This window comes from Sceloporus occidentalis, unplaced genomic scaffold, assembly GCF_023333645.1.
Source record: "Sceloporus occidentalis isolate IW3139 unplaced genomic scaffold, rSceOcc1.0.p SCAF_120, whole genome shotgun sequence".
NCBI lineage: Eukaryota > Metazoa > Chordata > Lepidosauria > Squamata > Phrynosomatidae > Sceloporus > Sceloporus occidentalis.
This window is the reverse complement of record NW_028317100.1, coordinates 2,403,071-2,430,281: the sequence shown is the minus strand read 5'-3', so window position 1 is coordinate 2,430,281 and position 27,211 is coordinate 2,403,071. Positions and strand designations below refer to the sequence as shown.

At 43.9% G+C, this 27,211-nt stretch overlaps 1 protein-coding gene across 1 annotated transcript in view; it reads left to right on the top strand.

Moving 5' to 3' along the window:
- Positions 1–10,494: 10,494 nt before the first annotated feature.
- Positions 10,495–27,211, top strand: part of LOC149282272 (regulator of G protein signaling 12-like) — a 49,974-nt gene continuing 33,257 nt past the window's right edge. Inside the window, exons 1-2 of the mRNA XM_089498452.1 lie at positions 10,495–12,348; positions 15,076–15,192. Coding sequence (XP_089354578.1) covers positions 10,495–12,348; positions 15,076–15,192 — 1,971 coding nt within the window. The remainder of the gene's footprint in view (positions 12,349–15,075; positions 15,193–27,211) is intronic.

The window sequence follows — 27,211 nt, the reverse complement described above, 5'->3', positions numbered from 1 at the left end:
TTCTGTGGACTGATGGGTCAATAGCAGAACTTTTTGGAAGACACGGGTCCGTTACATCCGGCATAAAACTCACAGAGCATTCCACAATAAGTGTCACGGCTAGAGGACCAGCAGTGCAGGAACTTGGTATCATCCACCGGTACAGGAGCAGAGCAGTATACTGGTAGCAGCAGGCAAAAGAGTAGTCGTTACACGGAGTCGAAGTCAGGAGTAGGTGAGGACAGGATAATCAAAAACAAGCCGGGTCAAACACAGGAGATAGACAGGAACGTCAAAAACAAGCCAAGGTCAGAAGCCAAAATCACAAGGTATTTAATAAGCACAGCCAACACGCACAAGGCACTATCACAGGCAATGAGATAATGCAACAGCCAGGTTTAAATAGACATACTAATTGCATTTCCCGCCCAGCATGAAACGGAGGCTTGGAACGCACAAGGGTAGTTCCTATAAGAGGCCGCACGGTGGCGCGCGTGTACACAGAACCAGAGTCCATGCAGTCTGTGTTCAGGAAACCTGCCAGTGGCTACAGGCGTCGAGGGGTTTCAGAAGAACGGCGGTTGGGACAGACAGAAGGTAAGTACCCTGCAGTTACAATAAGAACATCATACCAACAGTCAAACACAGAGGTGGTAACGTGACTGTCTGGGGCTCCTTTCCTGTTTCAGGTCTTGGGTGACTTCCCATAGTTGATGGAACCATGAATCCTGTTCTCTACCGGAATATCCTGAAGGATAATGTTCGGCTATCGGTTTGTGACCGAAATCTTAAGCGCTGTTGGGTTATGTAGCAGGACAATGATCCAAATCACACAAGTCCACCTTGGAATGGCCCAGAAGAAACAAAATTAAGGTTTTGGAGTCCGAGTCAAAGTCCTTGAACCTGATTGAGATGCTGTGACGTGTTTTAATTGGAGTTGTTGCTGCCAAGGGTGGCACAACCGGTTATTAGGTTTAGAGGGGCAATTACTTTTTCCACATGGGTGATACAGGGTTTTGAATAACTCTTTACCTTCAATAAATCCAGATGATCATTTAGCAGCTGCATTTCGTGTTTACCGACGCTCTCTTTGCCTTGCATATAAAATGAGTTGGATGATCGAAAACATTTAAATGTGACAAATATAGAAGAAACTGGAAAGAGGGCAGATACTTTTTTGGTTGATTAGAATATACCTTCAAATTCACGACATTTGCCCATTTAACTGAGAGTTCTAGCTTCTCAAACGAAAGAAGCCCTGTCTGTAGTCTGTGTAAATTTTTCCTTGGATAGGTAATAGTAAATGTTTAAATAACGACTATATTCCTGAGCCGCGCAGCCTTCTGGAAGTATCTTCATTGCAGACGCTGCTGTGCATTTAGTCGGTACGTACAATATGGATATTTTCTTAAACAAATATGTTGAAATGACAGCTCCTTAAAACAAACCTGTAATTAAGACGTTGCATATAGTAATCATGTTTGAGTTTAAATGCTGACTTGCTTCGTATAATTCTTGGTTTCCTTTAGATTTCAGTTTGTATTAAAATGCCGTGTTTACAGCTGCTGTCTTTCCGGAATATATAAAGCGGTAAACACAATCACCCTGGTGATTTGCGTACAGACGTTATACTTTCCTTAACGGAATCCCTAAGGATATTAGCAAACTCTACCGTATAATAGTATTCAAGTGTTGGGTTGGATGAACTCTTGCCTTCTCCTACAAGATATAGCGCTCTGTCCCTCCCTGGTACTCCGCTCCATTCATAACTTTTAACTAATCGTAAAGAAAATTATTTTGTAATAAAAAAGCGACTATATGTACACATTAATCAACTAAAGTATTCATTAAATACTTCATATAATTAAGTTAGTCTATAAATAATAAGTGTCACATGTTTTATCCACTAAAACATATTATTAGTTGATATTCATTCCCTATATAAAAAAAATATTTTTTACTTAAAAAGACAACTGAATAAACTTGTATGCGTACATAATCATGATTGAGTTTGTATTGTTAATGATTTTTTTTGGTTTTTATTCCTCTTCTTCTGTTAATGTATAAATATATATAAATGTATCGCTTATACCCTCTAAACAGCCGGCCTGTCCCATTTATACCCCAAAACACTTACTTAATTCATTCATTCACTCAATTATTCATTCACCCATTCAGTCTCACGCACCCCCTTACCTCTCTTGCAGATCAGTGGTCCGGGGGCTGGCTGATCATCAGTGGGGCCACGCAGATGTCTATACGGCCCGACGGTCACCTAATGTGGGCCTGTAGCTCACTGCTGGTGGCGCCCCTGTGCACTGTGTGTGGAAACTCTTTCCCCACGACCCTTTCCTGCTCCCCCTGGGCGGGGAAAGCGCTTCCTCACACAGCATGCAGGCAGTGGGCTATAGGCCCGCGTTACGCTGCCGTCGCGGAACCCCCCTGATGAGTGGCGCCCGGTGGGGACTGCCCCCCTCGCACCCTTTTAGGTACACTGCTAGGCCAAAACTTGTCACTTACAAGTGATCTGAGAGTGGTTACCCATATTTTTATTTTACAATATTTATTTTATTGGGTTTTAAAATAAATTACCCGTGACGATAAGTGACCATTCCTACATGTATATATATAAACACGCACACACACACACACGCATGTAGGAGGGGAACACAGAAACAGGTAAGACAGGCTGCCGGCAGATTTCCCGCGCTGTGAATCGTCGGTAATGTTTGCTCCGTCTTCCAGTCGCAGATGAGTAAACACACGCAGCCGCTCACCGGGCCACACTTGGCCTTTCAGATCACGGCTGCCACGCATCTCCTGTTCTCACCCCGTCTCCCTGGAAACCGAAACGCAAACACATGGCACGGTTTGCCAAAATTATTTTTTTCTAGTAAGCCACCGGTGCCTTTAACCCCTTAAAGCCACTGGAGTCATCTTAGTTCTACAAAGCAACATTTGGGTGTTGCGCATGCACAGCTGCCCTTAAAATCGGGTTTGGACCGCTAATAGCCAGACAAGGGTCCTGTTGTTTCCTCCCTAAACTTAGCACGGGTACGATGACCCTACGCTACGCATATGTACCGACACTCGCTATGGCCAAAGAGTGACCCATCTACCGAGACATTTCATGTGACGTTCCGACCGACTGATAGCTATTTACGTATCCAAGGTTTTTATTAATTAATAAACCCATTTTCTGCAGTTTTCATATAGATAATTGTGCTTTTAAGGGCTAGAGAACAGTGCGATACGCTGGGAAAACAACGTGCGCAAACATTTGGAGATCCTAGAAACAGAGGGACATGGGGGGGGGGGGACACTCCGCGCAGGCTGAGGAAAACGTTTATTGCCGTTGCCGCATTTGCACACACAAAATGTTAAGTTGTTAATGCAATCCTTCCTGGCGCATACAATACACAGCGTGCCATCCCCCATTAACTTATACAATGTATCCTTACACCAACAGGGCACTTCTTCCCGGTTTATTTTATTGTATGTTAGGATACTGGGAAAGTATTCCGATCGTGACATGAACCCGGCAGATAAGGGGTTAACCCTCTTGCAGTGACAGCGAGGACGCGGATTCGGCAGTTTGAATAAGTTTGCCCCAGTCACCGCCCACCACCCGGAGAAGGGCGCACGGCCACGTGACCAGACACAGCAACCGTCCGAAGGGTAGTTGGTTTACTGCCCGCCTCTTTGCCACCAATACACTGGAGGGCAGTTCCTTTCTTATTGCCCACCGAAAGGGCAACAGGGAAGCCTGCGTTGTATTACATTTAGTGTATTGCGTTGCGTGCAGCAGGCAGGCGGTTACAGTGAGAAGTAACGTTACCGGCGCAGTCCCGCTGCCTCTTGTTATAAGCGGTTACCGCTCACCCCTCATCCGCCCCCCTATAAAATAACTCCATCTGTAGCAATAGAGAGCGGGCGCTCGGAAAGCGGTGCTTCCCTGTCACAAACACGCTCTGGGGATTAGAATGTAAGCTCACTGGTACAAGAAGTATAGTCGCAGATATTAACCCTTTTATAGCGCTACCCCCCTGGGGTTCTGGCTGAAGCACCAGGTGCTGTAGTGACTTCTGTGACAGACACGCGGGGTCCGCGCTCCGCAGCTGGAGGGAGGAGGGATTTGGGGTTACTGGGCTCCCGCATGTGGCCCAATGAAATGCCTCCCTTCATAACAACACAAGCATCTCCTTGGAGACGGGTAGGAGGGCAGTGCGGGGCAACACGGGGTGGGGATAGGCTGCAGCTCCGGCAGCAGGGGGAGGGGCCTATTGTCAACTGGGAAGAAAGTTAAAGGCTGGGAGGGAGAGGGATAACTTTTCAAATGCGATCTATTCTCCTATTTACTCCCCGGGCTGCAGCTGGTTAATGGATCTGTGATCACTGCTGGCGAGTCTTGGTCGTGATTGGGAATAAAGGCAATTTCTTGCGCTGCGGCCGAGGTAAGAGGATCCCGGTGAGGGTCTATTGTGTGCCCGATCCCCCCTGGGCTGAGTATACTGTAAATGTCATGAGGCCTGGCGCAGCCCTGCCTTCTGCATTGTCTTGTATGTGTTAGCAGTTTAAATGTCACCTCGCCTTCAGTGTGTCCCTGTGCGGTATTTACTCTTATTGCAGCCAGAATCCAGGGCCAGATGGATCCTTACAGTATAAAGTATATATCATATGTTTTGCATGGAATTTATTCATAGAAACTTTATAGTATATAAAACAAATAATAATAATAATAATATTATTATTATTATTATTATTAACAAATAGTTTGGGGATCCTTGGGCCATGTGCCAGAAAGCAATTACATCTGATGAGTGACAGCGCCTCCAGTGATGAGGATCTGTTTATTAAACACATGGCATTCCTAATAGATTGTTTGCGTTGCAGAATATCGTTTTGTGTGTTTATTGTTACTGTACGGATACACTGTTTGTATAAGAGGAGGTGCCCAGCCTTCCTTCCAGTAGCCGGCGAAACATGCCAACTGTTGCAGCCAGTTTATTTTCCTTTTCCCCCACCTAAAGGGGCAATAAGACTGACGGCGATAACGTATACATTTATTTACAATTCCTTAAGGTTTGATTGTAAGCTCATGTGCCGTGCCCTCCGATCTGTATATTTAAGTGTATTTTTATGGAGCGCTGCAGAATATATTAGCACTTACTAAATAAAGATTATTAATGTTTTAGGATGTTGCGTCTCTAGAGGTCTATGCGTTTGTGTGTATATATATATACCGTATATATATATATATATATATATATACACACACTTGTTTTGGGTACAGTAGTGCTGCTGCTCTTTGTGTTAGAAGATGTACCCGGCACGGTCCTACCGACGGGTCGCAGGCTTCATGGGGCACGGACTCTCTCATCCTGCATTATACTATTTGTATATATACATGAATTTATTTCTATGAGCCCCATGGGGATACGTTTAAAAAGTGAATGTAATAAAAAACAACATTGCAGGCTGTAATGATTCAGAATACCTTGCTAGTTAAGAAAATACAGGAGGGGGGTTTATTTTAAAGGAGGAGAAATGTTAGAACAAGAGGTCATAAACTAAAACGAGAGGGTCAGACGCTTAGGTGTAATGTAAGGTGGTAGATAAGTGGAGCGGCGTCCCAGCAGATGTGGTAGTGGCTAATACAGTAAGGGAATTTAAACATGTATGGGACCGGTATATGGCTGCTGAATCTAAGACGAGGCCAAGCACTGATTAAGGTTGGAGCAGTGGGCAGATGAGACGGCCGCAGGGTCCTTATCTGCTGTCTAATTCTATGTTCCTACATTCTTATTAATGAAGACGCGCGTCATGGCTGTGTGGAACCTTTTAAACAGATTGCGTTATCTCAGCGCGCAGGGTGAGCCCATCTAATCTTTACTTAGAATGTCTCTTGGTGGCAGTGTGATAGAAAAGGCTCGATGCATTAGTGCTGATTTGTTTTTATTACGCGGTTAAAGTGCTAAACCGCGTATAATATTTCTTATTTATCTGGACAAAAAACGGATACAGTATTTGTTACCCAAGAATACGTCTGTCTGTATTGTGGGCTGCCGATAATGTTACCGGTATCGCCAGCCAGCCTTTATTTAAAGTGACGGTAACATTTATTGGGCTCCTGAAGGGATACGCCGGTCACCAGATCCCCTTTAATACGTGTGATAGCCGAGTTGCCCCGTAAAATTTCAGTTGGGTCACCTTGCAAAAGGCGTGAAGGGATTCTGCAGCTCCTAAGCGCGCAGGTACTGTGTCCGGCTGAGCGTTATTCTCGACCCCAGCCCTGTCCAGCATCGGGTCATGGGGTCATGCAGTAGTTCCAGGGGGGCTTTGCTGGGAGATCGGCAGCCGGCAGTGGTATGAAAATGTGGGGTACGGAGAGGTCCGCGCGATGCACGTCTCCTAAGGGTAAGTCGTATAGAAGTAAAGTACTTTAATATGCATTCTTCGTTGGTGGGGCATCATGGGACACTTTCCCGGTGATGCTCGTTTCTGCCCGCTGACTTGTCTTCTCTGCAGAAGCTGGTCTGTGACCGTACTCAAAGGGCTAACGACTACCATACCTAATATTTTCTGTTGCCAAAATGCTGGCAATATTTCTATGAGCACAGAATATAAAGATGTGCTGTTCTCCTGACCATAGCTGAGTAGCTTAAACTCAAGGACACTTGAGTGCAGCTGTGAGGAACGTACTTCGAGTTGTAGAAAAACGGGCAGAATGTCGGCCGTCGCTTTGTTTCTGTTACCTTGGTGGGCCGAGCAGTGGCCAAGTTAACTAATCACTAGCACATCAAACAGGACTCGGATTGGGTCTCCATCCATTTGGAAATCCAACCGCACGGGACGGGAACACGGATGAGTTAAAGGTGAATTCCCGCGCCGAGGTCCGTTAGATGCAAGTGAAATGAACAAAACTGTAACATGGATCCAGGTAGAGGGGACCGGGAGATGGAGTTCTCTTCACGCGTTCCTCCTAAATGCGCCCGGTTTGTCTTGGGGTAATTGGAACAGGATGTAGGTGGTGTGTTTGGGGCAGATGTCCACAAAGTGTCCCCCGCAGGTGATATCCTAACACCCCGTGTGATTACCTGCCCTGGGTTCCTGCTAAATAAATCCTCCTGATAGATCTTATTCCCCGGACACAAGCACCTTCTTCATGTTTGTTTGCCAAGGTTCTTAAAGCGTTACAACCTTTTTATAACGTGTTTTAGGGATGCATCCCTTCCTAATCGTGTTGACTTTATTTGTGCTGCTGAAAAACCATCGGCATCGCCTGGACTCGCTCCTGGGCTGATAAACCAAACCAAAACTGTTCCTGCAGTGCGTTTATTCAACAATATCGCGCCAAACCGTTTACAAAATCCAGTTGATTAGGGGCTGTCCAAAAAAAAAAATTACACCAAAACAGGGCAGATCGTGTCTGTTAGTGTTTGCCGGTTTCCACGGAGACCAGAGGAGAATAGCGGGTATCTGTGTTCCTCTGATAGGGTTGAACGTGGCGGGCTCTTGATTTAAGGCTTGTGTTAAGCGGCCAATGAGAAAACAAACTCGTAGGAATGCAGACGGACGGACGGACTGCTGACTTAATGAGATGCATCGAGCCGTCTTTCTTTTAAATTAAGTTTCATATGCTTATTTCTGAAAAATGCAGTCTGAAATAATAAATTTCTCATTTGCTTGAAATTTGAATGATTACATTGTACTAAACCTTCAATAAACCTCTCTGCACTCGTTCTTTACAGCTCTTTGTTTTGATGTAATTGGTTTGGTGATATCTGTATTTTTAGTGTCTAAAAGTAAAATTATGAGGTTCAAAAGGCATTAGCCCGGAATTTAATTGTATAGCGGTAATTCTGGCTTTAGCATACACTAAGCTGTATTTCACAAAGTCTCAGTAATGAATAAAATACATAGAATAACAAATAATATCAATAAAGTGAAATGGTCCCTTTAAAAAAAAATAGTGTTAAATTGTTATTTTTTATGGTGTTTCTTGGTCGGGTTTCGCCGGTTAAATTTAGATGGGCAAACACATAATTTCACCTTTTATGGTTTGTTATTTTTCTATGGAAATTTACACAGTGGATGACAGTGACAGAAAAAGTTATAATACAAGAAGTTCGATTTTCAGAGCTTTCTTAGATAATTAAAATTAAATTATCCATTATACAGGGCAAGCTCATCCCTTTCTGCTTTCTGAGAAACCCGTTGGTGTTGGTCTTTCATAATTTAAAGCGGAGTAAGGGAGCTGAAAGTGCCGCTCTGCCGCACGATCTCCCGCTCGCTCTGCCGCACGATCTCCCGCTCGCTCTGCCGCACGATCTCCCGCTCGCTCTGCCGCACGTTCCCCTGCACACTCTCCCTTTAGTGAATAAACCAGAAAGACTTGAACTCTTGCCTATGCTTGCGATAAGCAACAGTAATATGCAAATTACATGTCGGACGCTGGCCCCTGATTGGTTGACAACTGGATTATTACGTTTGAAAGATACTTTTGCGAGCCGCTGCTTATTCTTTATGAGCCGAGTATTTCCAGTCCGGTCTGGTTGGCCGTCGGGCGGCAGCCTTTTGTTTTCAGATGAAGATTCCCGTCTGGATTTAAAAGATTACGCACTTTTACCTGTCTTCCTCCGGCGCGCGCCCTTATCACAAGCGACAGAGGATCCTGAGTTTAGCTCATTATTAATTTACCCGCCAGCGTCGGATTTCCGCAGCCTTGGGGTTATCCTTGAGTGACAAGGGTATTAACCCTTGGAACACCTGGAGGTGGGTGATCTTTTATAAAACGGGTGTTACAGGGAATGGATAGTTGAAAACGTGAATATCTTATTTAACACCCAGCGGTAGTTTATGGGAGAGGTGTTCCTGTGCCGTGTTCTGCCACCCGGGATTGTAGGACGAAGTCCATTTAGATTAGCAGGTTAGAGTGTGTTTTACAAGCTCCCGGCACGAAAAGGGTTAAATAAATCAGCCGCCTGTGCCTCCCCGTCTTCTTCTGGTGGTCTTGCATTGTCATTCTATACCTAGACGTGTTAGCCCTAGGGGTGTAACTGGGTGCTGTGTGTATCTGTTGATGCTGCATGGAATCAGTGGTGTTAGTAGACAATCAGATGTATGATTTATGTTCCATTGATGACTTTAATGGAAGTACAGCGCTACGGAATTTGATGGCGCCATATAAAACAATAAATAATAATAAGTTATAACGAGCATGCGCAGGAAGCATACTCCCAGCAGAGGCCGTGTTAAATGAAACATTAGTCTCGTTTTCTAACGCCAATAACTAGTGATTGCATGACATCAATGTGCACGTACCATGAACATAGGGCCAAAACTGGCCAAATGCTTGATCACAAGGTTACGTCTTCAACTGTAATTTGTGGCATTCGCTCTGAAGCTTCATAGTCCCAGAAACCCGTTATATGTCTTTAAAAAGAAGCTCACAGGAAGAAAGCAAGCTGGGTGGATTTGTTTGGTTTTGGGGCATATATATTAAAAACTATGGTTTAACTGATTCAGAGCTGCGGTATAATACGGCGCTATATAAAACAAGAAATAACAGCGAAAGAACCGATGGTGTCTCGGGGCCAGCTCCAGAGCGTGCTTGCGCAAAAGTTCCAGGGGGCATAACGATGAGACCCCCATGTGCTTGCACAGACAGCGCCCCCACTGAAGTCATTGAGGATACTTTCCTGCCACAGATTGGGTGCTTTAACCAACCAAAACTGGCATGAAAACTGCACAGTGGAGGGGTGGTGCTCTGCAGCCCTGGTGCTGCAGCTTCTCCAGCTATTGAATGCGTATTTAAATACTAACAGTGTCCCTGATTATAAATATAATGGCTTAGCGGAACATGTAGCGGTTCACCTGCTGCTGAACTATAACCCCCCTTAGCCTCTGCCAGCGCTGTTTGATCACAGGATGATGGGAGTTGTGGTTTCCTATATAATTCACGCACCGTGTGTTTGATGGCGGCCCTGTACAGTTCCTGATTGAGGGGGTTGAATTTGGGGACCCGCTTCAGACGAGCCTGTGCTCGGTGCTGCGGTAGAGAATTTATTTGGCTTTTTAAATAAACCTATTATAGTAAATGGGTCACTAAGCAAACGTTCCTCACGGCAACGGGCGTTCTACTTTTATACATGTTTTGATGAAATGAATCCATTTCCATTCAGATCCAAATATTTGACTTCCTCCTGGCGACTAATTAGCATAGTAAGAAGTACACATTGTAATCAGAAATAACAGAACTTCAGATGAATCGTTGACTTAATGAATGCTTCAGCACGTTTTTGTCATTGTTTTTATAAAATAGGTGGAGTGAGAGGAGGCTACTTTGGGGTAAAAGTCCAGAACTAACTGGTGTTAATGCGTTCTTTGCTTTTTATTTCCAGGGATCTACGGCCCCCGCTGCATAACATCGGACTGCGTGCGAATGATGTGTTTTTTGTGAAAAAAAAGCGTATTATCCCCTGAAGCGTCGCCCCCGTCATACGTGTTCCGGAAATGCACAGGTCTGTCGATCCCAAGAAAAGTAGACTGAAAATGCATGCAGCCCCCCGACTCAGGAGCGTGGAGGTAGCAAGAGGAAGGTCGGGGTATGGATTTACTGTATCTGGACAGGCACCGTGCGTCATCGGTACCGTCATTAGGGAAAGTCCGGCCGAGAATGTCGGTCTTAAACCCGGGGATCACATATGTGCCGTGAACGAAATCAACGTTAAAAAGGCTTCCCATGAAGATGTGGTAAAGCTGATCGGAAAATGTTCTGGCGTTCTCCATATGGTCATCGCTGAAGGGGTCCATCGCGTCGACTCCTGTTCTAGTGACGAGGAGGTGGCTTTTTACGAAGGGAAAACTTGCCTAAAACCCAGGCCGGATTCCAAGGCGCTGGGCATCAACCGAGCCAAGAGGGTCGTTGAGGAAATGCAGTCGGGTGGGATATTTAGCATGATCTTTGAGAACCCTAGCAATTGTGCCGGCAAGTCCAGCAACCATGCCCCGAAACAAAGGTCTAGGTCCATGTCGGCTTCACATTATGAAATGAGAAGGGAGAAAGCAAAGAACACGCACATGCTTTCGAGAGACGATGTATCCAAGGTACTAAGTAATGACTGTCTCTTCTCAAACGGGCTGCAGAACCTAGAGGACTTTGAGCTGGATGCAAGTATCTTAAATGTGGGCATGGTCGTTGGCTACCTTGGTTCAATTGAACTCCCTTCTACCAGTTCGAATCTTGAATACGATAGCTTACAGGCCATCCGTGGCTGCATGAGGAGACTTCGGGCAGAACAAAAGATTCATTCGTTGGTACTGATGAAAATCATGCACGACAGTATCCAGCTCTGTTCCGACAAAGCAGGTGTTGTGGCTGTGTACCCCGCAGAAAAGCTGGCATTTAGCGCAGTGTGCCCTGATGATCGAAGGTTCTTTGGACTGGTAACAATGCAAAGCAGCGATGACCAAAGCTTGGCTCAAGAGGAAGAAGGGATTTTGAGGACATCGTGCCACGTTTTCATGGTAGACCCCGAGTTGTTCCATCACAAAATACATCAAGGTGTTGCGCGGAGATTCCGGTTTGAATGTACCCCGGATCCAGACACCAATGGTTGCTTAGAGTTTCCACCGTCCTCTTTGCCTGTTCTGCAGTTTATCTCCGTTCTTTATAGAGATATGGGGGAATTAATCGAAGGCATGAGAGCAAGAGCCTTTCTGGATAACGACGCAGACGCCCATCACAACAACAGTACGAGTAGCAACAGTGACAGCGGAATAGGGAACTTCAACCAGGAGGAAAAAACAAATCGAGTCCTTGTTGTCGATTTAGGAGCGGCTCCAACCAAACATGTCCCTCATGGAGTGTGGGAGAATGCGACACAGAGGGCACCGAATCAGTCATTGCCGCACTGGAACGGTTATTGTCACGAAGAAGAGGGCCATTTCTCGTACCTCGGAATACAGGCTGATAAACAACAAAACTTTAAGAAACATTTAGGTCCATCTGCCCGTATCGAGGTGCCGGTTATTCCGAGAGGGCAAATGCCTCCGCCGAAAAAGGCTAGTGCAATGGAGGTAGGAGGCCAAAAGTGGCTGCCTGTTCATGTCATACGGGACTGGCAACATGGAAATGTTAGCGACCAGGAGTCGTATGCCGAGTCTACCGACGGGTGGTCCAGTGTGAACTGCAGCACGCTTCCCCCGCCGATGAGCAAAATCCCAGCGGACAGGTACCGCGTCGAGGGGAACTTTGCGCAGCCCCCGCTTTCCGCTCACAAGGATGACTGGTCTAAAAAAGTGTTCGATGTTCCTAATGTTTTTGGAGCTTCTCAAGCCTCAAAGAAGGTCAAGGAGAATAGAAAGGTAAGACTGGATCTTGGAAGAGGTTTCGCGTGTAGAAGTGTCAGTGTTATTTTTATAGTTGGGAGGCTTTGTAAGGTTTTAATGTATGTGCCTGTGCTGCATAAGGGACAATTGTATAGGGCAAGTATACATCATACTCAAGTTGTATAGCTCACAATAGTGTCCCCTTTCGACCCATATAAGAAAAAAATCTATTGGCTGGCTGGCAAAAAAAAAAACCTGATCCCTGCTAACATCCAGGAATCTGGGACAAGTCCCCCCCCTGTAAACCCACTTTCCCATTTAAAAAAATACCATAAATAGTTAAAATATATTTTTTAACCAAAAAAATGTGTTTTTGTTGACTTCGTCTCCTATCATTATCGAAAGCGGGTGCCAGAGATGGAAAAAGGCTGGCATGCTTGGAGGCATATGTATTTTCTACCTAGGGGCTGCGGTTCCCCCCTCCATTATTTTTAGAAATATATTATGTGATAGGATGTGTGATTTGCCCTAAACTAGGTATCTTTTAAAAGCTTAACTCATCCAGAAGAAACAATGTATAGGTTTCCCTCGTTAAAGTGTGCGATGTATGTAGGATTGTTGCCTTAATGTAACTATAGCAAAACTCTGAAACTTGGCAGACGAACCTGTGCCCTGACCCCGTGCACCCGAAGGGTTAATAGCGGCGATTCCCAATGCACAGGGCACCATCTGCAGTCCATTGCCGTGTTCTGGCTGAACGCCAGCCTCGTACATTATTATGGGGTTTTGTAGCATTCTGGCATCGGAAGACAGAGTATTATTTTTTTGTAGAATGACCGGGTTTTAAGTGCAGACGCTGTACATAATTCTTGAAACAATATCTGAGCCGGTGGAGGATCGGGGGATGGAGATTTGAAACTTTTCACACACACACAGAGCCCATATACAAGTTCCACTGCCGAACGGTGCGGCGTCTGTTTCACAAATGACTTCTTGCTATTGTTCTCTGATACGTCCCCTGGGCCGCGTGGTAACTCCTGGGCCGCATGGTAGTAACAACTCCTAGGCCGCATGATAACTCCTGGTGCCTTGCCACTTAGCTTAGTTCACGTGGATATGCCGGGGGCTGCGGTGGGTTTTAGGCTTCATACACATTAAAGACACAAATCTGCTTCCCGCAGGCAGCACGGTACGGAGTCAGCGCGTTCGTCTGGTAGATTGGGGTTGGATAACAGAGCGAGAAGTCATACGCACGGCTGATATGCAGTCTGATAACAGTCCGTCAAGGGCTGTACCTAGAAACCACGGGGCCCCCAGACTTCACCAAGCACAACCATGTCCCACAGAGCCACCTTTGACCCCAAACCGCTTGTCTGTGCCATCATTTCCCCTAAACAGCTTGCCAGTGCCCCCAGCTTCTCTGTGCTATCTTTGCCACAAACAGCTGGTCAGTGCCCCCAAACAGCTGGTATGTGCCATCTTAGCCTCCAAACAACTTGCCAGCCCCCCCAAGCAGCCTGCCTATTCCATCTTTGCCCCCATCTACAGAGTACATCTCCTGCATGGCAAGTAACTGGGAGAGGGGCAAATGAATATGGGGGGGATTCTGCCAAATGCCTGGGGTTTCCTATGAAGTGTTATAATGTTTATACCTCTTTAGCAGCTTCATTTGTGCCTAGATATTTTTCGGTTTCTTTGGTCTTTAGATTAGAGTAATTCCAATCGATTCCGGACATCTGCGCGACAATTGTATATGTGACGTCCATGTACCTGATTTAGTGCCAGTGTGTGTGTGTGTGGGGGGGGGGATTTTGTGTAATATGCAAGATGCACGGTGTTGTGTTGTGTGTATTTGTACAAACGGTTTGTGTTGATTGAATAAACCTTACCCGACTACGCTGTTACTGTACGTGACTTGGTGGTAAAGCTCATGTCCCGGGCCCGTCACCAATTTCACGAGCGTGCAGCGAACAGGAAACCTCTTTGTTTCAGCTCCAACTCCGCGCTCCTGTTACAGAGTGAAATGGAAAGCCGCTGAAACCCGATATCAAACACACTGCCGCAGCAACGTCCGGCAAAAAGCAATATAGCCGAGCTACCGGGCTCGTTAGCACATATATGAGTACCGCGTGTGCTAAGTCTAAGGGAACATATAGAAAGCATAAGGATAGCCAGCTGCTCTTCAGTTACAACTCCCAAGACTCTTAGCCTACTGTATGCAAGCTGAGGATGAAGAGGGACGTTGAACATAATAATAATAATAGTAATAATTAATTCTGCTTCCTCCACTTGCACGGAAACACAATATAATGTCATTAACCCTTAGAGGGGCAGCATAAATATTTCTCCTATTCCGTGAACCCCCTCCGCACCAACGTCCCAAGATTTAAAATGCTGAAGAAATAATTTTTAGGACTTCCCCGGTGTAAAGTGCTAAAAACAAGAATGCATTCTATTTAAACATTTTTATTTCCAAGCACATTATCGGGGCTTTTAGAGCGACGGGACCCTGTGGTACACTCATATCCATCAAAATAGGAAGGAAAGAGGGACTATCTTTACGTAATAGGGACACTTGGGATATATGCCTGTGACCAAATAAACCCCAGTGAACACTCGTTTAACAGTAATGTTATATATGTTGTATTTCTGTATTGGTGAGGTCACCGCAGCTTGCATTACCCTTCTGTGTATTCACCTTGACACGGTTTTTGTTACTATGTTGTACATATTATTATTATTAAGTAATTTTTTTCTTGTTAGAGCTCAAAGTTTGCCCACATGATTGGACTGGACCGGGCTCCACAGCGCTCGTCAGGTCGAAGATCATTTGGAAGGTCCAAAAGATTTAGCATCACCCGCTCTCTAGATGATCTGGAGGTAAGATTACACATATATATAAGATATATGTTATAGATATTTCTTTATTGGAATCTTTGTTTACACTATACAGTATACCAATTGTCTTATGTTCTTACATGTTTTATATATATAAATATATACATGGGCGTAGGAACCCCTAAAAATCTGGGGGGGGGAAGCATTTTCCCCCATCAGATCCCCACTTTCTCCCCCTCTCACACTTTCTTACTATCTACCCCCTCCCTACCCTCCCTTCCCTTCTCACACTATCTACCCCCTCTCTACCCTCCCTTCTCACACTATCTACCCTCTCCCTACCCCCCTTCTCACTAGCTACCCTCTCCCTATCGCCCCCTTCTCACTAGCTACCCTCTCCCTACCCCCCTTCTCACTAGCTACTCTCTCCCTACCGCCCCCTTCACACTAGCTACACTCTCCCTACCCCCCCTTCTTACTAGCTACCCTCTCCCTACCCCCCTTCTCACTAGCTATCCTCTCACTAGCTACCCTCTCCCTACCCCCCTTCTCACTGTCTACCCCAGGGGTGTCCAAGTTTTTTCTGCAGTGGGCCACTTCATCAGAATTGTATACGTGCGCGGGCCGCACTCATTTTTCACTGTGATAAAATATGCAGATTAAAATAAAGTAAATGACACAAAACCTTTACTTTTCCTCTCACTGATTTCTGGGCCTAGAAAATTTTGTGACTAAAAATTCAGGAATAATTAAATAAAAATTAAATTAAATTAAAAATGAAATAGTTCTATTTATTCTAGGGAAGGAACCAAAATGAAAATTCTGGACCAAAACATTCACGGTTCACTTAGCCAAAACCGAAAATGACCCCCCCACCTTTAAAAATAATAATAAAAACTCACATTTTTAATAGAAGTAGGTAACACACCACAATTGGACAAAAAAAATTAGCAATATGACTTGGCATGATAGAAGTGTGATTGCTAACAGCAATCACACTCCTATCATACCCAGGCAGCCAGTACATGCTGGTACAGGGTGGCTGTAAGTGATGTGCAGACCCCATATTGCTGGCACCATCAATGCACAAGGGGGGCAGCTAGCTAGGTTTCAGCATGTACTGGCTGACTTGGCATGATAGGAGTGTAATTGCTAACAGCAATCACAGTCCTATCATGCCTAGGTTCCAGCACTTACACATCCATGCTATCACACACACACTCATTCATTCATATACTCGTTCATTCACAGATTCATTCCCTCAATCACGCATACTCATTCAAACACCCTCTTCACCCCCTTACCTGCACTGCAGCTCCTCGATGCCGCTCACAGACTTCAGCAGGGGGTGCGGCCTCCCTCTGCGTTCTCTGGTACTGCACAGAGGAAGCAGGATGTGATGTGATGTCACGTGAACTCTGCTGGGTTCCGCTTCCTCTGTGCAGTACAGAAGACCCTCCCACAGGTAAGTAGCAGGGATCTTGTTGTAGCAGGGCTCGAGGTGCGGACCGCGTAAGATCGGTTGCCCTGGCTGCCGATCTTACGCGGGCTGCACCTCGAGGTTTTGCGGGCCACATTTGCGGCGTTTCTATTGGGGTGGTTCCTACGGCCCTGGGGGGGGATTTCTTCATTATCGGTCCCCCCGCATAAGTTACTGGGGGGGATCTGTCCCCCCCGGTTCCTACGCCCATGTATATATTCTTATTTTCTTTCAAAATATTTCCTTTGTCAAGGGATTGGTCGTGTAACATCACGTAGACTTCTTATTTTACTATGGCCGTTTAGATTAGATGATCTTACTCTGTATAACATGATTTTACTATATTAGGCAGAAAACTAGAAGGTTAACGCTGCAGGTGGCAGGGGTTAATACAGTGAGGGCATTTAAGCATCACTGGGATGGGCATAAAACCAGTTTGATGTCATACAAGGGTAGAAAGAACAATTGATGGGCCAAATGGTTCTTATCGACCGTCCGTATTTCTATATTTCGGCTGTATAATTTAAAGTAGATAGTTTGACATTTTGAAAAAATTCAATCTTCTCTCAGCGTTTAAAGGGAAAATTGGAATGTGCTGGTTGCATGCGCAACGCACAGCAATATTAGGTTACCATCGAACTTGGTTTCTGTAGTTTTCCTTGGCATTCTGTCAGATTTTACAGTTTTTCTGCTAAATATATAAGCCATAGTTGCTTATCCTGAAGCAGCCGGGATATTATAATACTCCTGCCTGTGAACAGGTGAAATAATTTAATTGACTGAGACCTTGATTATTGTGCTTATAGTGCAGCTATGTCCAAACATCATTTTTTTTTTTGGTATCCATAAAACTTTGTCTCCCTGTTATCTTCTCGTTGACCGAGGCTGTCCCCAGAGTCACTCAAAGAGTTTTCAGATTGTATTTCACGTTGTCTCTGGTGCCCCTTGTGGCTGTGCTTGGAACTGCAAAACAAAATAAAAACTGCTTTACTTTTTAGGCAATTCAGCGGATCGGCTACCTTGATTCATTCTTTGCAAACTTTGCAGTCCTTTCATTATTCAGTAGCTTTGGAACATTTCTCATTTGAGAGTTTGCACATATTGGATTGGATGATTCTATTGGTTGCTATGGCAATAAGACCACTGTTAAAGTTTCCAGCAGAATCATTTCTATGCGTACGCCCGCTGTGTTGATATCTTCGCCACCTACCACACTGTGCTCGTTAACCCTTATTTCCCTGGATCACATCTGATGTGTTATAATTTTGTGGAACTACGGAGCAGATTTTGAACTTGCGACGTATTCTCTGGGGTAAAACGTAGCGCACTGCTCAATGTCACACTGCATGTTAAGCGCTACGGAATATGATGGCGCTATATAAAACAATAAATAATAATAATGTATGAAATCTGGAATGGAAGCAGTAAAGCTCATGTTTCCTTCTTTAAGCTTCCTATGTCTAGATCCTTTAAATTCCATTGGAAACATTCCCAGGTTTAGATTTTCTGCAATAAAATCTGTATTTTGATCTACTTTTGGCACATGGCTATCTACAGAACTATGCTTTTTTCCCTTTAATCTATCCTAACAAGTTTGACAATTTTTTTTCTAGTAGTGTTCTTTTTCTGTTAAAAAGTATATATTTTTATTTTCTAGTGCCAACAATTTATGCAGCGCTTCTTACAGTCCATTCATATATTCAGGCAGTCTGAAAAAACTAGAATTCACAGAATAAGAAGAACCAATACATTCGGTAAAGAGGGCTTGCAATCTAGATGAAATGGCTAATAGAAAAACAAAACATGTCCTTATTTTTTAACCCCTTAAGGACAATGGGCGGTCTTGAACCCATTGAAAACAATGCATTTTGAGCCCCTACATGTACGGGCTTTGTCATTAAGGGGTTAAACTTGAATAGAGGTGGTGAGCGCATCAATAAACAGACTGCCACTTGAAAAGTGTTTCGTTTTTTCTCTTCTTACATTGAGGTATAAACCGCAGGATCTATGATTTGGATATAGGAGGCATCGCCGTCTCTTTAAGGCTTTTTCATTCTGCTTTCTTGTAACTATGTTTTTTTTTTTTTTACTATGATTTTCTTTTGAATGTTAGAGGCTCCCATCCCTTTAATCATCTACAAAACCCTTAGAACAAGATGACCATTGTTATCAGTCAATGGTGGAACGGGAACACAACAGTCCATAACGAAGGACTATATTTCCAGTTACGAGGCCGTTCCTCATTCAGTGAATTCTCTGTAGACCAGTACGGGGCTGGAAATGTCTCGGAAGGCAGCAAGCCATGGCTTCTAACATGTTACAGCTGGAGCCAAGTGGCTTTCATTGTGATGCTTAAGTATGTAATCCAAGGTCTGGCCTGCTTTAGTGTGTGGGTCGTGCATTGTTCATACGCCCTTACGTGAGCGCAATGTGTATCTTCTGCCGTCAGAACGTTATGAATATTTCATTCTTTTTTGGCACCCCTTTCCACTGACGTTGTGTGTCTATTACATACATGTTCAAATTCTACAACCCCCTTAGTACCGAGACGCTAGGAAAAGTTTGAGCCTTCAAGAAATTATTTACAGGCCTATAATCTGGGGTTCTAATTTAAGAACTAAATATCTGTACCTACAGTTCTACACGGATCTCCCGTTAAGCGTCTGCTAATGAAGTCTTCCTCCATAGACTTTCATTAGTCAAAGTGTCCAACTGGGTGATTAAGACTGAGGTGTTCTATTGCTGGTGTTATAGGAAGTCGGTGTGTTTAGTAGCAGATTGGGTTGAGATACCAGAGCTGGAACTCGCACAAACCGCAAATATACAGCTGCTGAAAACATTATGTCATGCAAAAACTTATTTTGATCAAATTGTGGCAACCAGAATAAAGTTTCATTATAAATCCTATGATTTTAGTGGCGAACGCTATTAAATTCCACTTTACCAGCACGTTTTGCTTACTCTTTACAATTTGGAAACAGCCGTATCGACCCCCATCTATTCCAAACCCCTTGGTGACAAACACGCTGTCCTTTAGAAATCAATTAAAAGTTCTAAATGCCCCCGACGAGCATCTGCGTGTTTTTTTTGTCAGTAAAAAGATTTTTTTCCTGGCTGAGAAATAAAGCCTGAGCGGCTATCGAGGTGAAGTTCCTGCGATGCCATTGAACTCGTATAACACCGTAATTCCCTTCCCCCGGCAGATTTCTTTTCTTATATTTCTACTAAATTGTTTTTGTGATCGCTAGCGTTTCATCGGTGATCTGAGGAGCCGGGGAGACGCTCCACGTCGGTCGGATTAGAGTGTATATAGAATTTCATAAAAAGATGATAAAAAGGGGTAAACGGAGGGTAGTAAAGGAAAGGTTCGTTTTTTTATATATATTGGAGGATAGAAATTGCCATCGAATGTCAGAATCATTATAACAAAGTACAGGAGGGACGTTTATTTCAAAGGAGGAGAAATGTTACAACACGAGGTCATAATCTAACACGGGTGTCAGAGGCTTAGATGGAAAGTAAGGAAGATTTACTTTACCGAGAGGGTGGTAGATAATGGAACAGCCTCCCAGCAGAAGTGGCTAATGCAGTAAGGGAATTTTAAAAAAAACATACGTCGGACAGAGCACGTTTGGTGTAAAACCCGTATATTGTTGTGGTTTTGGTAACATGAAAAAAACAAACGATTAGCCTTCATGTTAATATGTTGATCCTAAAGGTCCAGTTGACGTGAAAGCGACTTTGGCCCCTGTGGGTGGGATGTGTCTCCTCAACCTGCCAGAGCCCTGGGCGTTTGAGGGTTCTGCGCAGCATCTTAGCTGTCCCTAGCGCTGAACTCTTCTGGACAGAGGGTTCTGATGGCGTTCCCCGAGGGCACCTATGACCACTGGGAGCGCTTTGGCCTTCACTCTCCACATCTTCTCCAGTTCTTCTCCATCTTCTCATACACCTTTTTCCTGATTTTGGCACTTCTGCACCCATCACCACCGCTGTCTTCTGATTCTTGTCTACCACCACGTCGGGTTGATCGGCCAGTACCTGCTTGTCTGTCTGGATCTGAGCCCTGCTATTCTCCACAACCATCTGTGAAATCTCTCATTTGGACTTTGGAGTGTTTATCCCATACTTTCCCTTCACTTTCCTGGTATCTGTGCAGTTCACAAGTCAGAGCTGGATACGTTATTATTATTATTATTATTATTAGTATTATTATTATTATTAGTATTATTATTGTAATTATGTGCAGTTCACAATTCAGAGCTGGCTACATTGTTATTATTATTATTAGTATTATTGGTATTCTTAGTATTATTATTGTAATATAAAAAATATTATTTCAGTGCACTACTTTCAACAAGAACTGCCTGTTTTGGGGGGGGGGGGGAAATATATAAAAATCCCACACAGCGTTCTCGACCATGTGATTCGAACACCTTGAAGAACAGGCTCAGACGGCGTTTCTTCCATAAGAAGTCCTCCTTGTTCTGCGCAGACCTTCGCGCCGAGCTTCCGTACTAAAAGGGAACAGACCTCTAAGACCGGCAATAAAAAAACAAACCCGTAACATACATCCCACCGCGATCTAAACACCAAAAACACTGCGGCCATTCACTGGTAAATACCGGCTGCCTTTAAGGATGGCACCCGGGGTCAGCTGTTGTATATTATTGTGCTTTGGTGATTGATATTTATCATGAATACAGTAAAAATGCCTGCGTGACACCAGTCTATGTTTAATCGAGATGTGAACACTTCATTATTCCATGTTCTTCAGGCTGTTCCAGCGCCGTCTCTTTAATTATCGAGGGCCGGATGATTAATGTCATGAATCCCACTAATGCCTCTCAATCCCCCCCCCCCCCCCCTTCTTGTTAAATAGGAGTTAATACTTTGCAGATGCCTCCCGGCCCTTCCAGGAGAGACGGACTGCCACTACAATATTTAAATTGGCGTACAGATATCTTGTATCTAAAACCAGACTGATTACGTCGTGGGAAGGAAAAACAGGCCAGATGCCGTCAAACCCTATGTTTTTAACCATCCTTTTTCTTTTCTAAAATCAATTTTTATTGAGTTTTGCGAAGAAAAACATTCAGAAATACAATTTATCGAGGCGCATGTGGACGAGAATCGCCTCACCTGTTGTTTCTGTAGTTCGGATTGTTATGTTATATACTACCCATTGTACTGCGCTACCGAATATGATGGCGATAGATCAACTAAATAACAACAACAACAACAATAGTATCCACCATGCTTACGTTGAAAGTAAATCGCGTTCCTCCCGAACGTGTTGCAGGAAGAGGACAAACTAGAGCTTATTATTCCTGAATGTAGAGAAAACATGGAGGACGAGGAAAAGGGAGAGTAAGAGAGAGGAAAGTAATATACAGTATATAAAGTGTACGGATGTGGATGTGTGTGTGTGTGTGTGTGTGTGTGTGTGTGTGTATATATATGTATGTCATATGTTTATCCATATGCTTTATTGCTTGTCGGCACACACATTCACACAACCCCCACCCAACTACACCCCTATCTCCATTTCAAACAACATGGGGTTCCTGACTATGTTGACGTGATTTCCGAAGCAATGAAAGCACATGTTAAAAAAATATATTGCAAAAAAAAACCCCAACCTGTTTGCTCGATGGTATGATGAAACCTTTCGGTGTTATAGAAAGAAAATATGGAAAAGGCCTGAATATAAGACGACCCTATGATAAGAACACATTGCAGTAGCGTGGGATGGTGATTTAATCCATATGTCGTGTACAGAATCTTGTATACTCACATATGTATGTGTGTGTGTGTGTGTATATATATATATATATATATATATATATATATATATATATATATATATATATATATATATATATAATTTCCCAGATAATAGAACACACGGATACTAAACACAAGCATAACTTTTTCACAGTTACATAGCGGCCCTTATTTTTGGTTCTCCGTGTAGTTATAGGAGTTCCGCGTTTGGTTGTCTGTGGGATCAGACGTCACCTATATGCTTTTCTTCACAGAAAAGGGGTCACAGTTGAAATGTGCAAACATTTTGCCTTGTCACATTTAGTGTTAAATAACACCCAGAGATGCTCTCTATGAAACTCCACGTAATGTATCTGATTTCACCTTCACCCGGCTGCGTTAAAGGGGGATTACCTCCCACCATACTTATGAATCTTAAGTATATGTAGTGTTGTAAGAGACACGGATGTAATTTTTGTACCAAACGCGTCTTGAGTTACTTTACATGTCTATGGGGTTTATTCACCAAAGAGAGAGCGTGCAGGAGAGCGCGATTCATCATGTTTATCAAGCTCCACTAGCACGAGGGGCTGAGCTGGCCCTGTATAATGCATTAATCAAGGACAAACATATCCGGTTTAACTGCAGCAGAGGCTCCATGGGGCAGGCCCTGTATAATGTATAGTGAGGATGGGGGGTTGAAGCCCCAACTCTCCTGCAAACTCTCCCTTTAGTGAATAAACCACCACGGGAGTACCTACCTACCCATGATCCTCTCCTGGTCGTAAAGCTACTTCTCAACACATGGAAGCCTAGCGCCATCAATTAACGCAACGCTTAAGAGAAAATACTTTGTAAGATCGCAAGAGCAGGGCGCGCTTCTCCTTCTGTATCAGGATGTGTTAATTGACGTTTTTTTTTCACTACGCCCCGTAGTAACAGCGCTATGGCTTCTGCTGGCGCTATGTAACTAAATGTGATATAATGCAGCTTTTGTGTTCAGCCAACTGCTGTAAGGACATCGTGCGATTACTGCATTTCACCACTAGGTGGCACTTTTGTAGCTTTATACAAAGGATTAAAGTAATGCCTTGTGCTGCTACCCCACTGCGCTGGGGAGAGAGAACAGAATAGCTCTTATTTCATCGTTTCTGAAATCCGCTGTATAGTTCCCACATTTACAGTCCGGCTTTGTATTTCGAGTGGGGATATTCTTCAATGGTTTCTTTCAGGCTTATAAAAATTCTAAGCAACGGCAATGAAAGATGATTAGAAATACATCACAAAAATAAGCGTCTTCACAGCATGACGTCGACCTGATGATCTCATATGGAGTCCGAGGCTTAAGCCTTTGTTCACGAGACGCTGTTTTTCCCTGATCGTTCCGGTGGTTGGACCCGGCTTTTTATGTGGTCACTAGACGGTCATGTAATCTGAATTGTCGCAGGGTGCGGCCGTCTCTTATGGAGTCACACAGCAGGATTGTATTTGAGTTTTGTGTGTTTTGTCAGCAAATGCTAATGCAGTGAGCCCAGGTGATCCAAGTCATCTGGCTAACCGAGGCAGTTATTTACAAGCCTTTCAGTCCCAATATATGCATCACAATGATTTTTATATCCTCCACTAATTTAATAAAATCGTTTTGTGATTCATGGAAAGGAGTGATTACTTTTGTTTTGCTTCACACTTAGCATCACTTACAAAAACTGTACACAGCGTGGAGGGAGAGATGTGTTTATTTGCCAAGGCTGTTTTTCTGTAGCCCCTTTCAGCCTTGGTGAAACCCAGGGCCACACATGGGGATGACTAGGCGGCCCTGGGACTTTAAGGCCAGCAGCCTCCAGCTGGAGCGGCAGATCATGTGTGGGATGCTGTCAGCCAGATGGCCACTAGGCATTTGCCCGGCGTGACTCATGTCCAGTCCAGGCCTGCTTTAACCACATTGTTTATCTGTGTAGCTTGCGTGATAGCTGGTGTAAGCATGTTGCGATTTGCAACTCTCCCAGCCTCCTTCAGCTTAAACACTGAATGTAGCAAAGAAATATTGGACCTCTGGGAGCGTTTGTTGTGCTAGCAAACCTTCATAGTCCAAAACATGACAAGATATTTTTACACATCTATATAGGTTGGCTACCATGTTCTACATCCTTCTTTCTGTTCAAAGCAGATCTGTCATCTGTGGTTTAAGGCAGGAAAGGCTCATAACACCCATTACCAGCCCTTATGTTTCCAAAACAGCTTGAAATCTAACCCAAGCGTGTCCTCCTGATGGCCGCTCCATGGGAATTCCACTCATTGTCTTAAACAATCCTTCACGTTCCATTCAGATTATATATACACGTTCCCCACGTCCGCCGTTGGCTTTCTTGTTCTTTGAGACATTGCTGGGTATCTGGAAAGAATGTTTCTGGGGAAACGTTTTAAAATGGGTCTTCTCACCATGGTCCAATGAGCAGGAGCTTTCCCGTCATTTAGTCAGAGCATTGCCATCATCATGATAACAATCTACTTTAAAACATAAATATGTGTCTGTATAAATATATATGTGTTTGTGTTTGTGTGTGCATGCAAGAACAATGATGTCATCATTCTAGTTCCTTCATCATGGGTTCGGACTCTCTGTCTCTCATTAAGCCACATTCCCAACCTCTCCGCGTGAAACAAGAAACACTGTCCTTTCCCGGTTATTATTATAAATACAGTTTCCGGGTGTTTCTCGGTGAGACCTTCTTAGCTTTGTGTAGCAATAGCAAGATGTTATTTTCTACATTCGTCCTACCTGTTACAATAAACAACCCACTCATACATTTATAATCTCCCACTGGGTAATCCAGGAAAATGTGTTTGACCCAAAAAATGATCGGAAAAGTGTATCCGTTATTTCTGATTGGAATAAAAATTTAAATATTTCTGGGTAATTTATGAGAAGAACAGAAATCTGAGCAAGGAACAATAAAATAGGATTTACTGATATCTAATAAAGACATGCCTTATAGGTGCTGCTGTAGGAATGTATATATATATATATATATTATACATACATTGTACAGCGCTGCAGAATATGATGGTGCGATATTATAAAAGAATAAATAATAACATATACAGATATACAGTATATCAGACAAATGACACAGTCAGCCAACAGAGGGCGCTAACTGTGAGCTCTTTGTAACTGGTTAAACTGGAAGCATCTAAAGTTATGCCGTCACGCTCAGGTCTGGGTAGATTACATTTTTTATTTAACCAGTTAAAGTCTGCTGTTGTTCTCTACCCAAAACAAACAACTGCATAGCAATCCCTTAGCAGCACGCTACAGATGATGTCATAGCATGAGCTAATAACTAAGTGATGATAAGTCATGATCATAGTGATGATATGCGCGAGACGTGTCAGGGTGACACGCTCCTGCCTCGGGCTTGTTATTGTCGCCCTACGGAGATTCCCTGCAGGCTGTGTGATCGTTTCATTTGTACTGCTTGGGGATTACAGTTAACCATTTCTTTGTTTATTTTTTGTATTGTAACAATTTGCCATACAGTCCCTGGAGCCTCTCTAGATACTTATAGAAACCTAGGATTCGACTGCAAATAAGAACCATAAAGATGCAAACCTTACTCAGTCCTTGGTCCTGTCTAAGATTCAGAAGCCATAAACATCTCCCTCAGTGCATTAGCCTCTACCTCTTCTGCTCAGACGCTGCGCCATTTATCTACTACGCTTACATCTAAGCATCTCACTACTCGGTTGCTGTTCCATTTAAAAAGACTGCTTTGCCGTGATCTCGCTGGTGTTGCCTGGGCTTTGTTATCATGTAGGTTTTGACCCAGCCTTTCTGCCTGCTATGTAACACACAAGTACGCCATGATGGAAAAATGGTTCAGGAGGGTCCCAGGGTCTGTGTATTCCCATGGAAAAATATTATTCTGTTTATCACATAGCACTGTATACAGTAATAACCCCAAGCGCTGTATACAGTAATATAACCCCCCAGGGCTCTATACAGTAATATAACCCCAGGGCTGTATACAGTAATATAACCTCCAGCGTTGTATACAGTAACATCACCCCCAGGGCTGTATACTGTAATATAACCCCCAGAGCTGTATACAGTAATATAACCCCCCAGGGCTCTATACAGTAATATAACCCCAGGGCTCTATACAGTCATATTGCCCCCAGAGCTGTGTACAGTCATATTACCCCCAGGGCTGTATACAGTAATATAACCCCCAGGGCTGTATACAGTAATATAACCCCCAGAGCTGTATACAGTAATATAACCCCCAGCGCTGTATACAGTAATATAACCCCAGGGCTGTATACAGTAATATAACCCCCAGGGCTCTATACAGTAATATAACCCCAGGGCTGTATACAGTCATATTACCCCCAGAGCTGTGTACAGTCATATTACCCCCAGGGCTGTATACAGTAATATAACCCCCAGCACTGTATACAGTAATATAACCCAAGGGCTGTATACAGTAACATCACCCCCAGGGCTGTATACAGTAATATAACCTCCAGCGCTGTATACAGTAACATCACCCCCAGCGCTGTATACAGTAATATAACCTCCCCAGCGCTGTATACAGTAATATAACCTCCAGCGCTGTATACAGTAACATCACCCCCAGGGCTGTATACAGTAATATAACCTCCAGCGCTGTATACAGTAACATCACCCCCAGGGCTGTATACAGTAACATCACCCCCAGTGATGTATACAGCAATAATCTCCAGAGCTGTATACAGCAATATAACCCCAGCGCTGTATACAGTAATATTACCCCCAGTGCTGTATACAGTAGGTCGGCA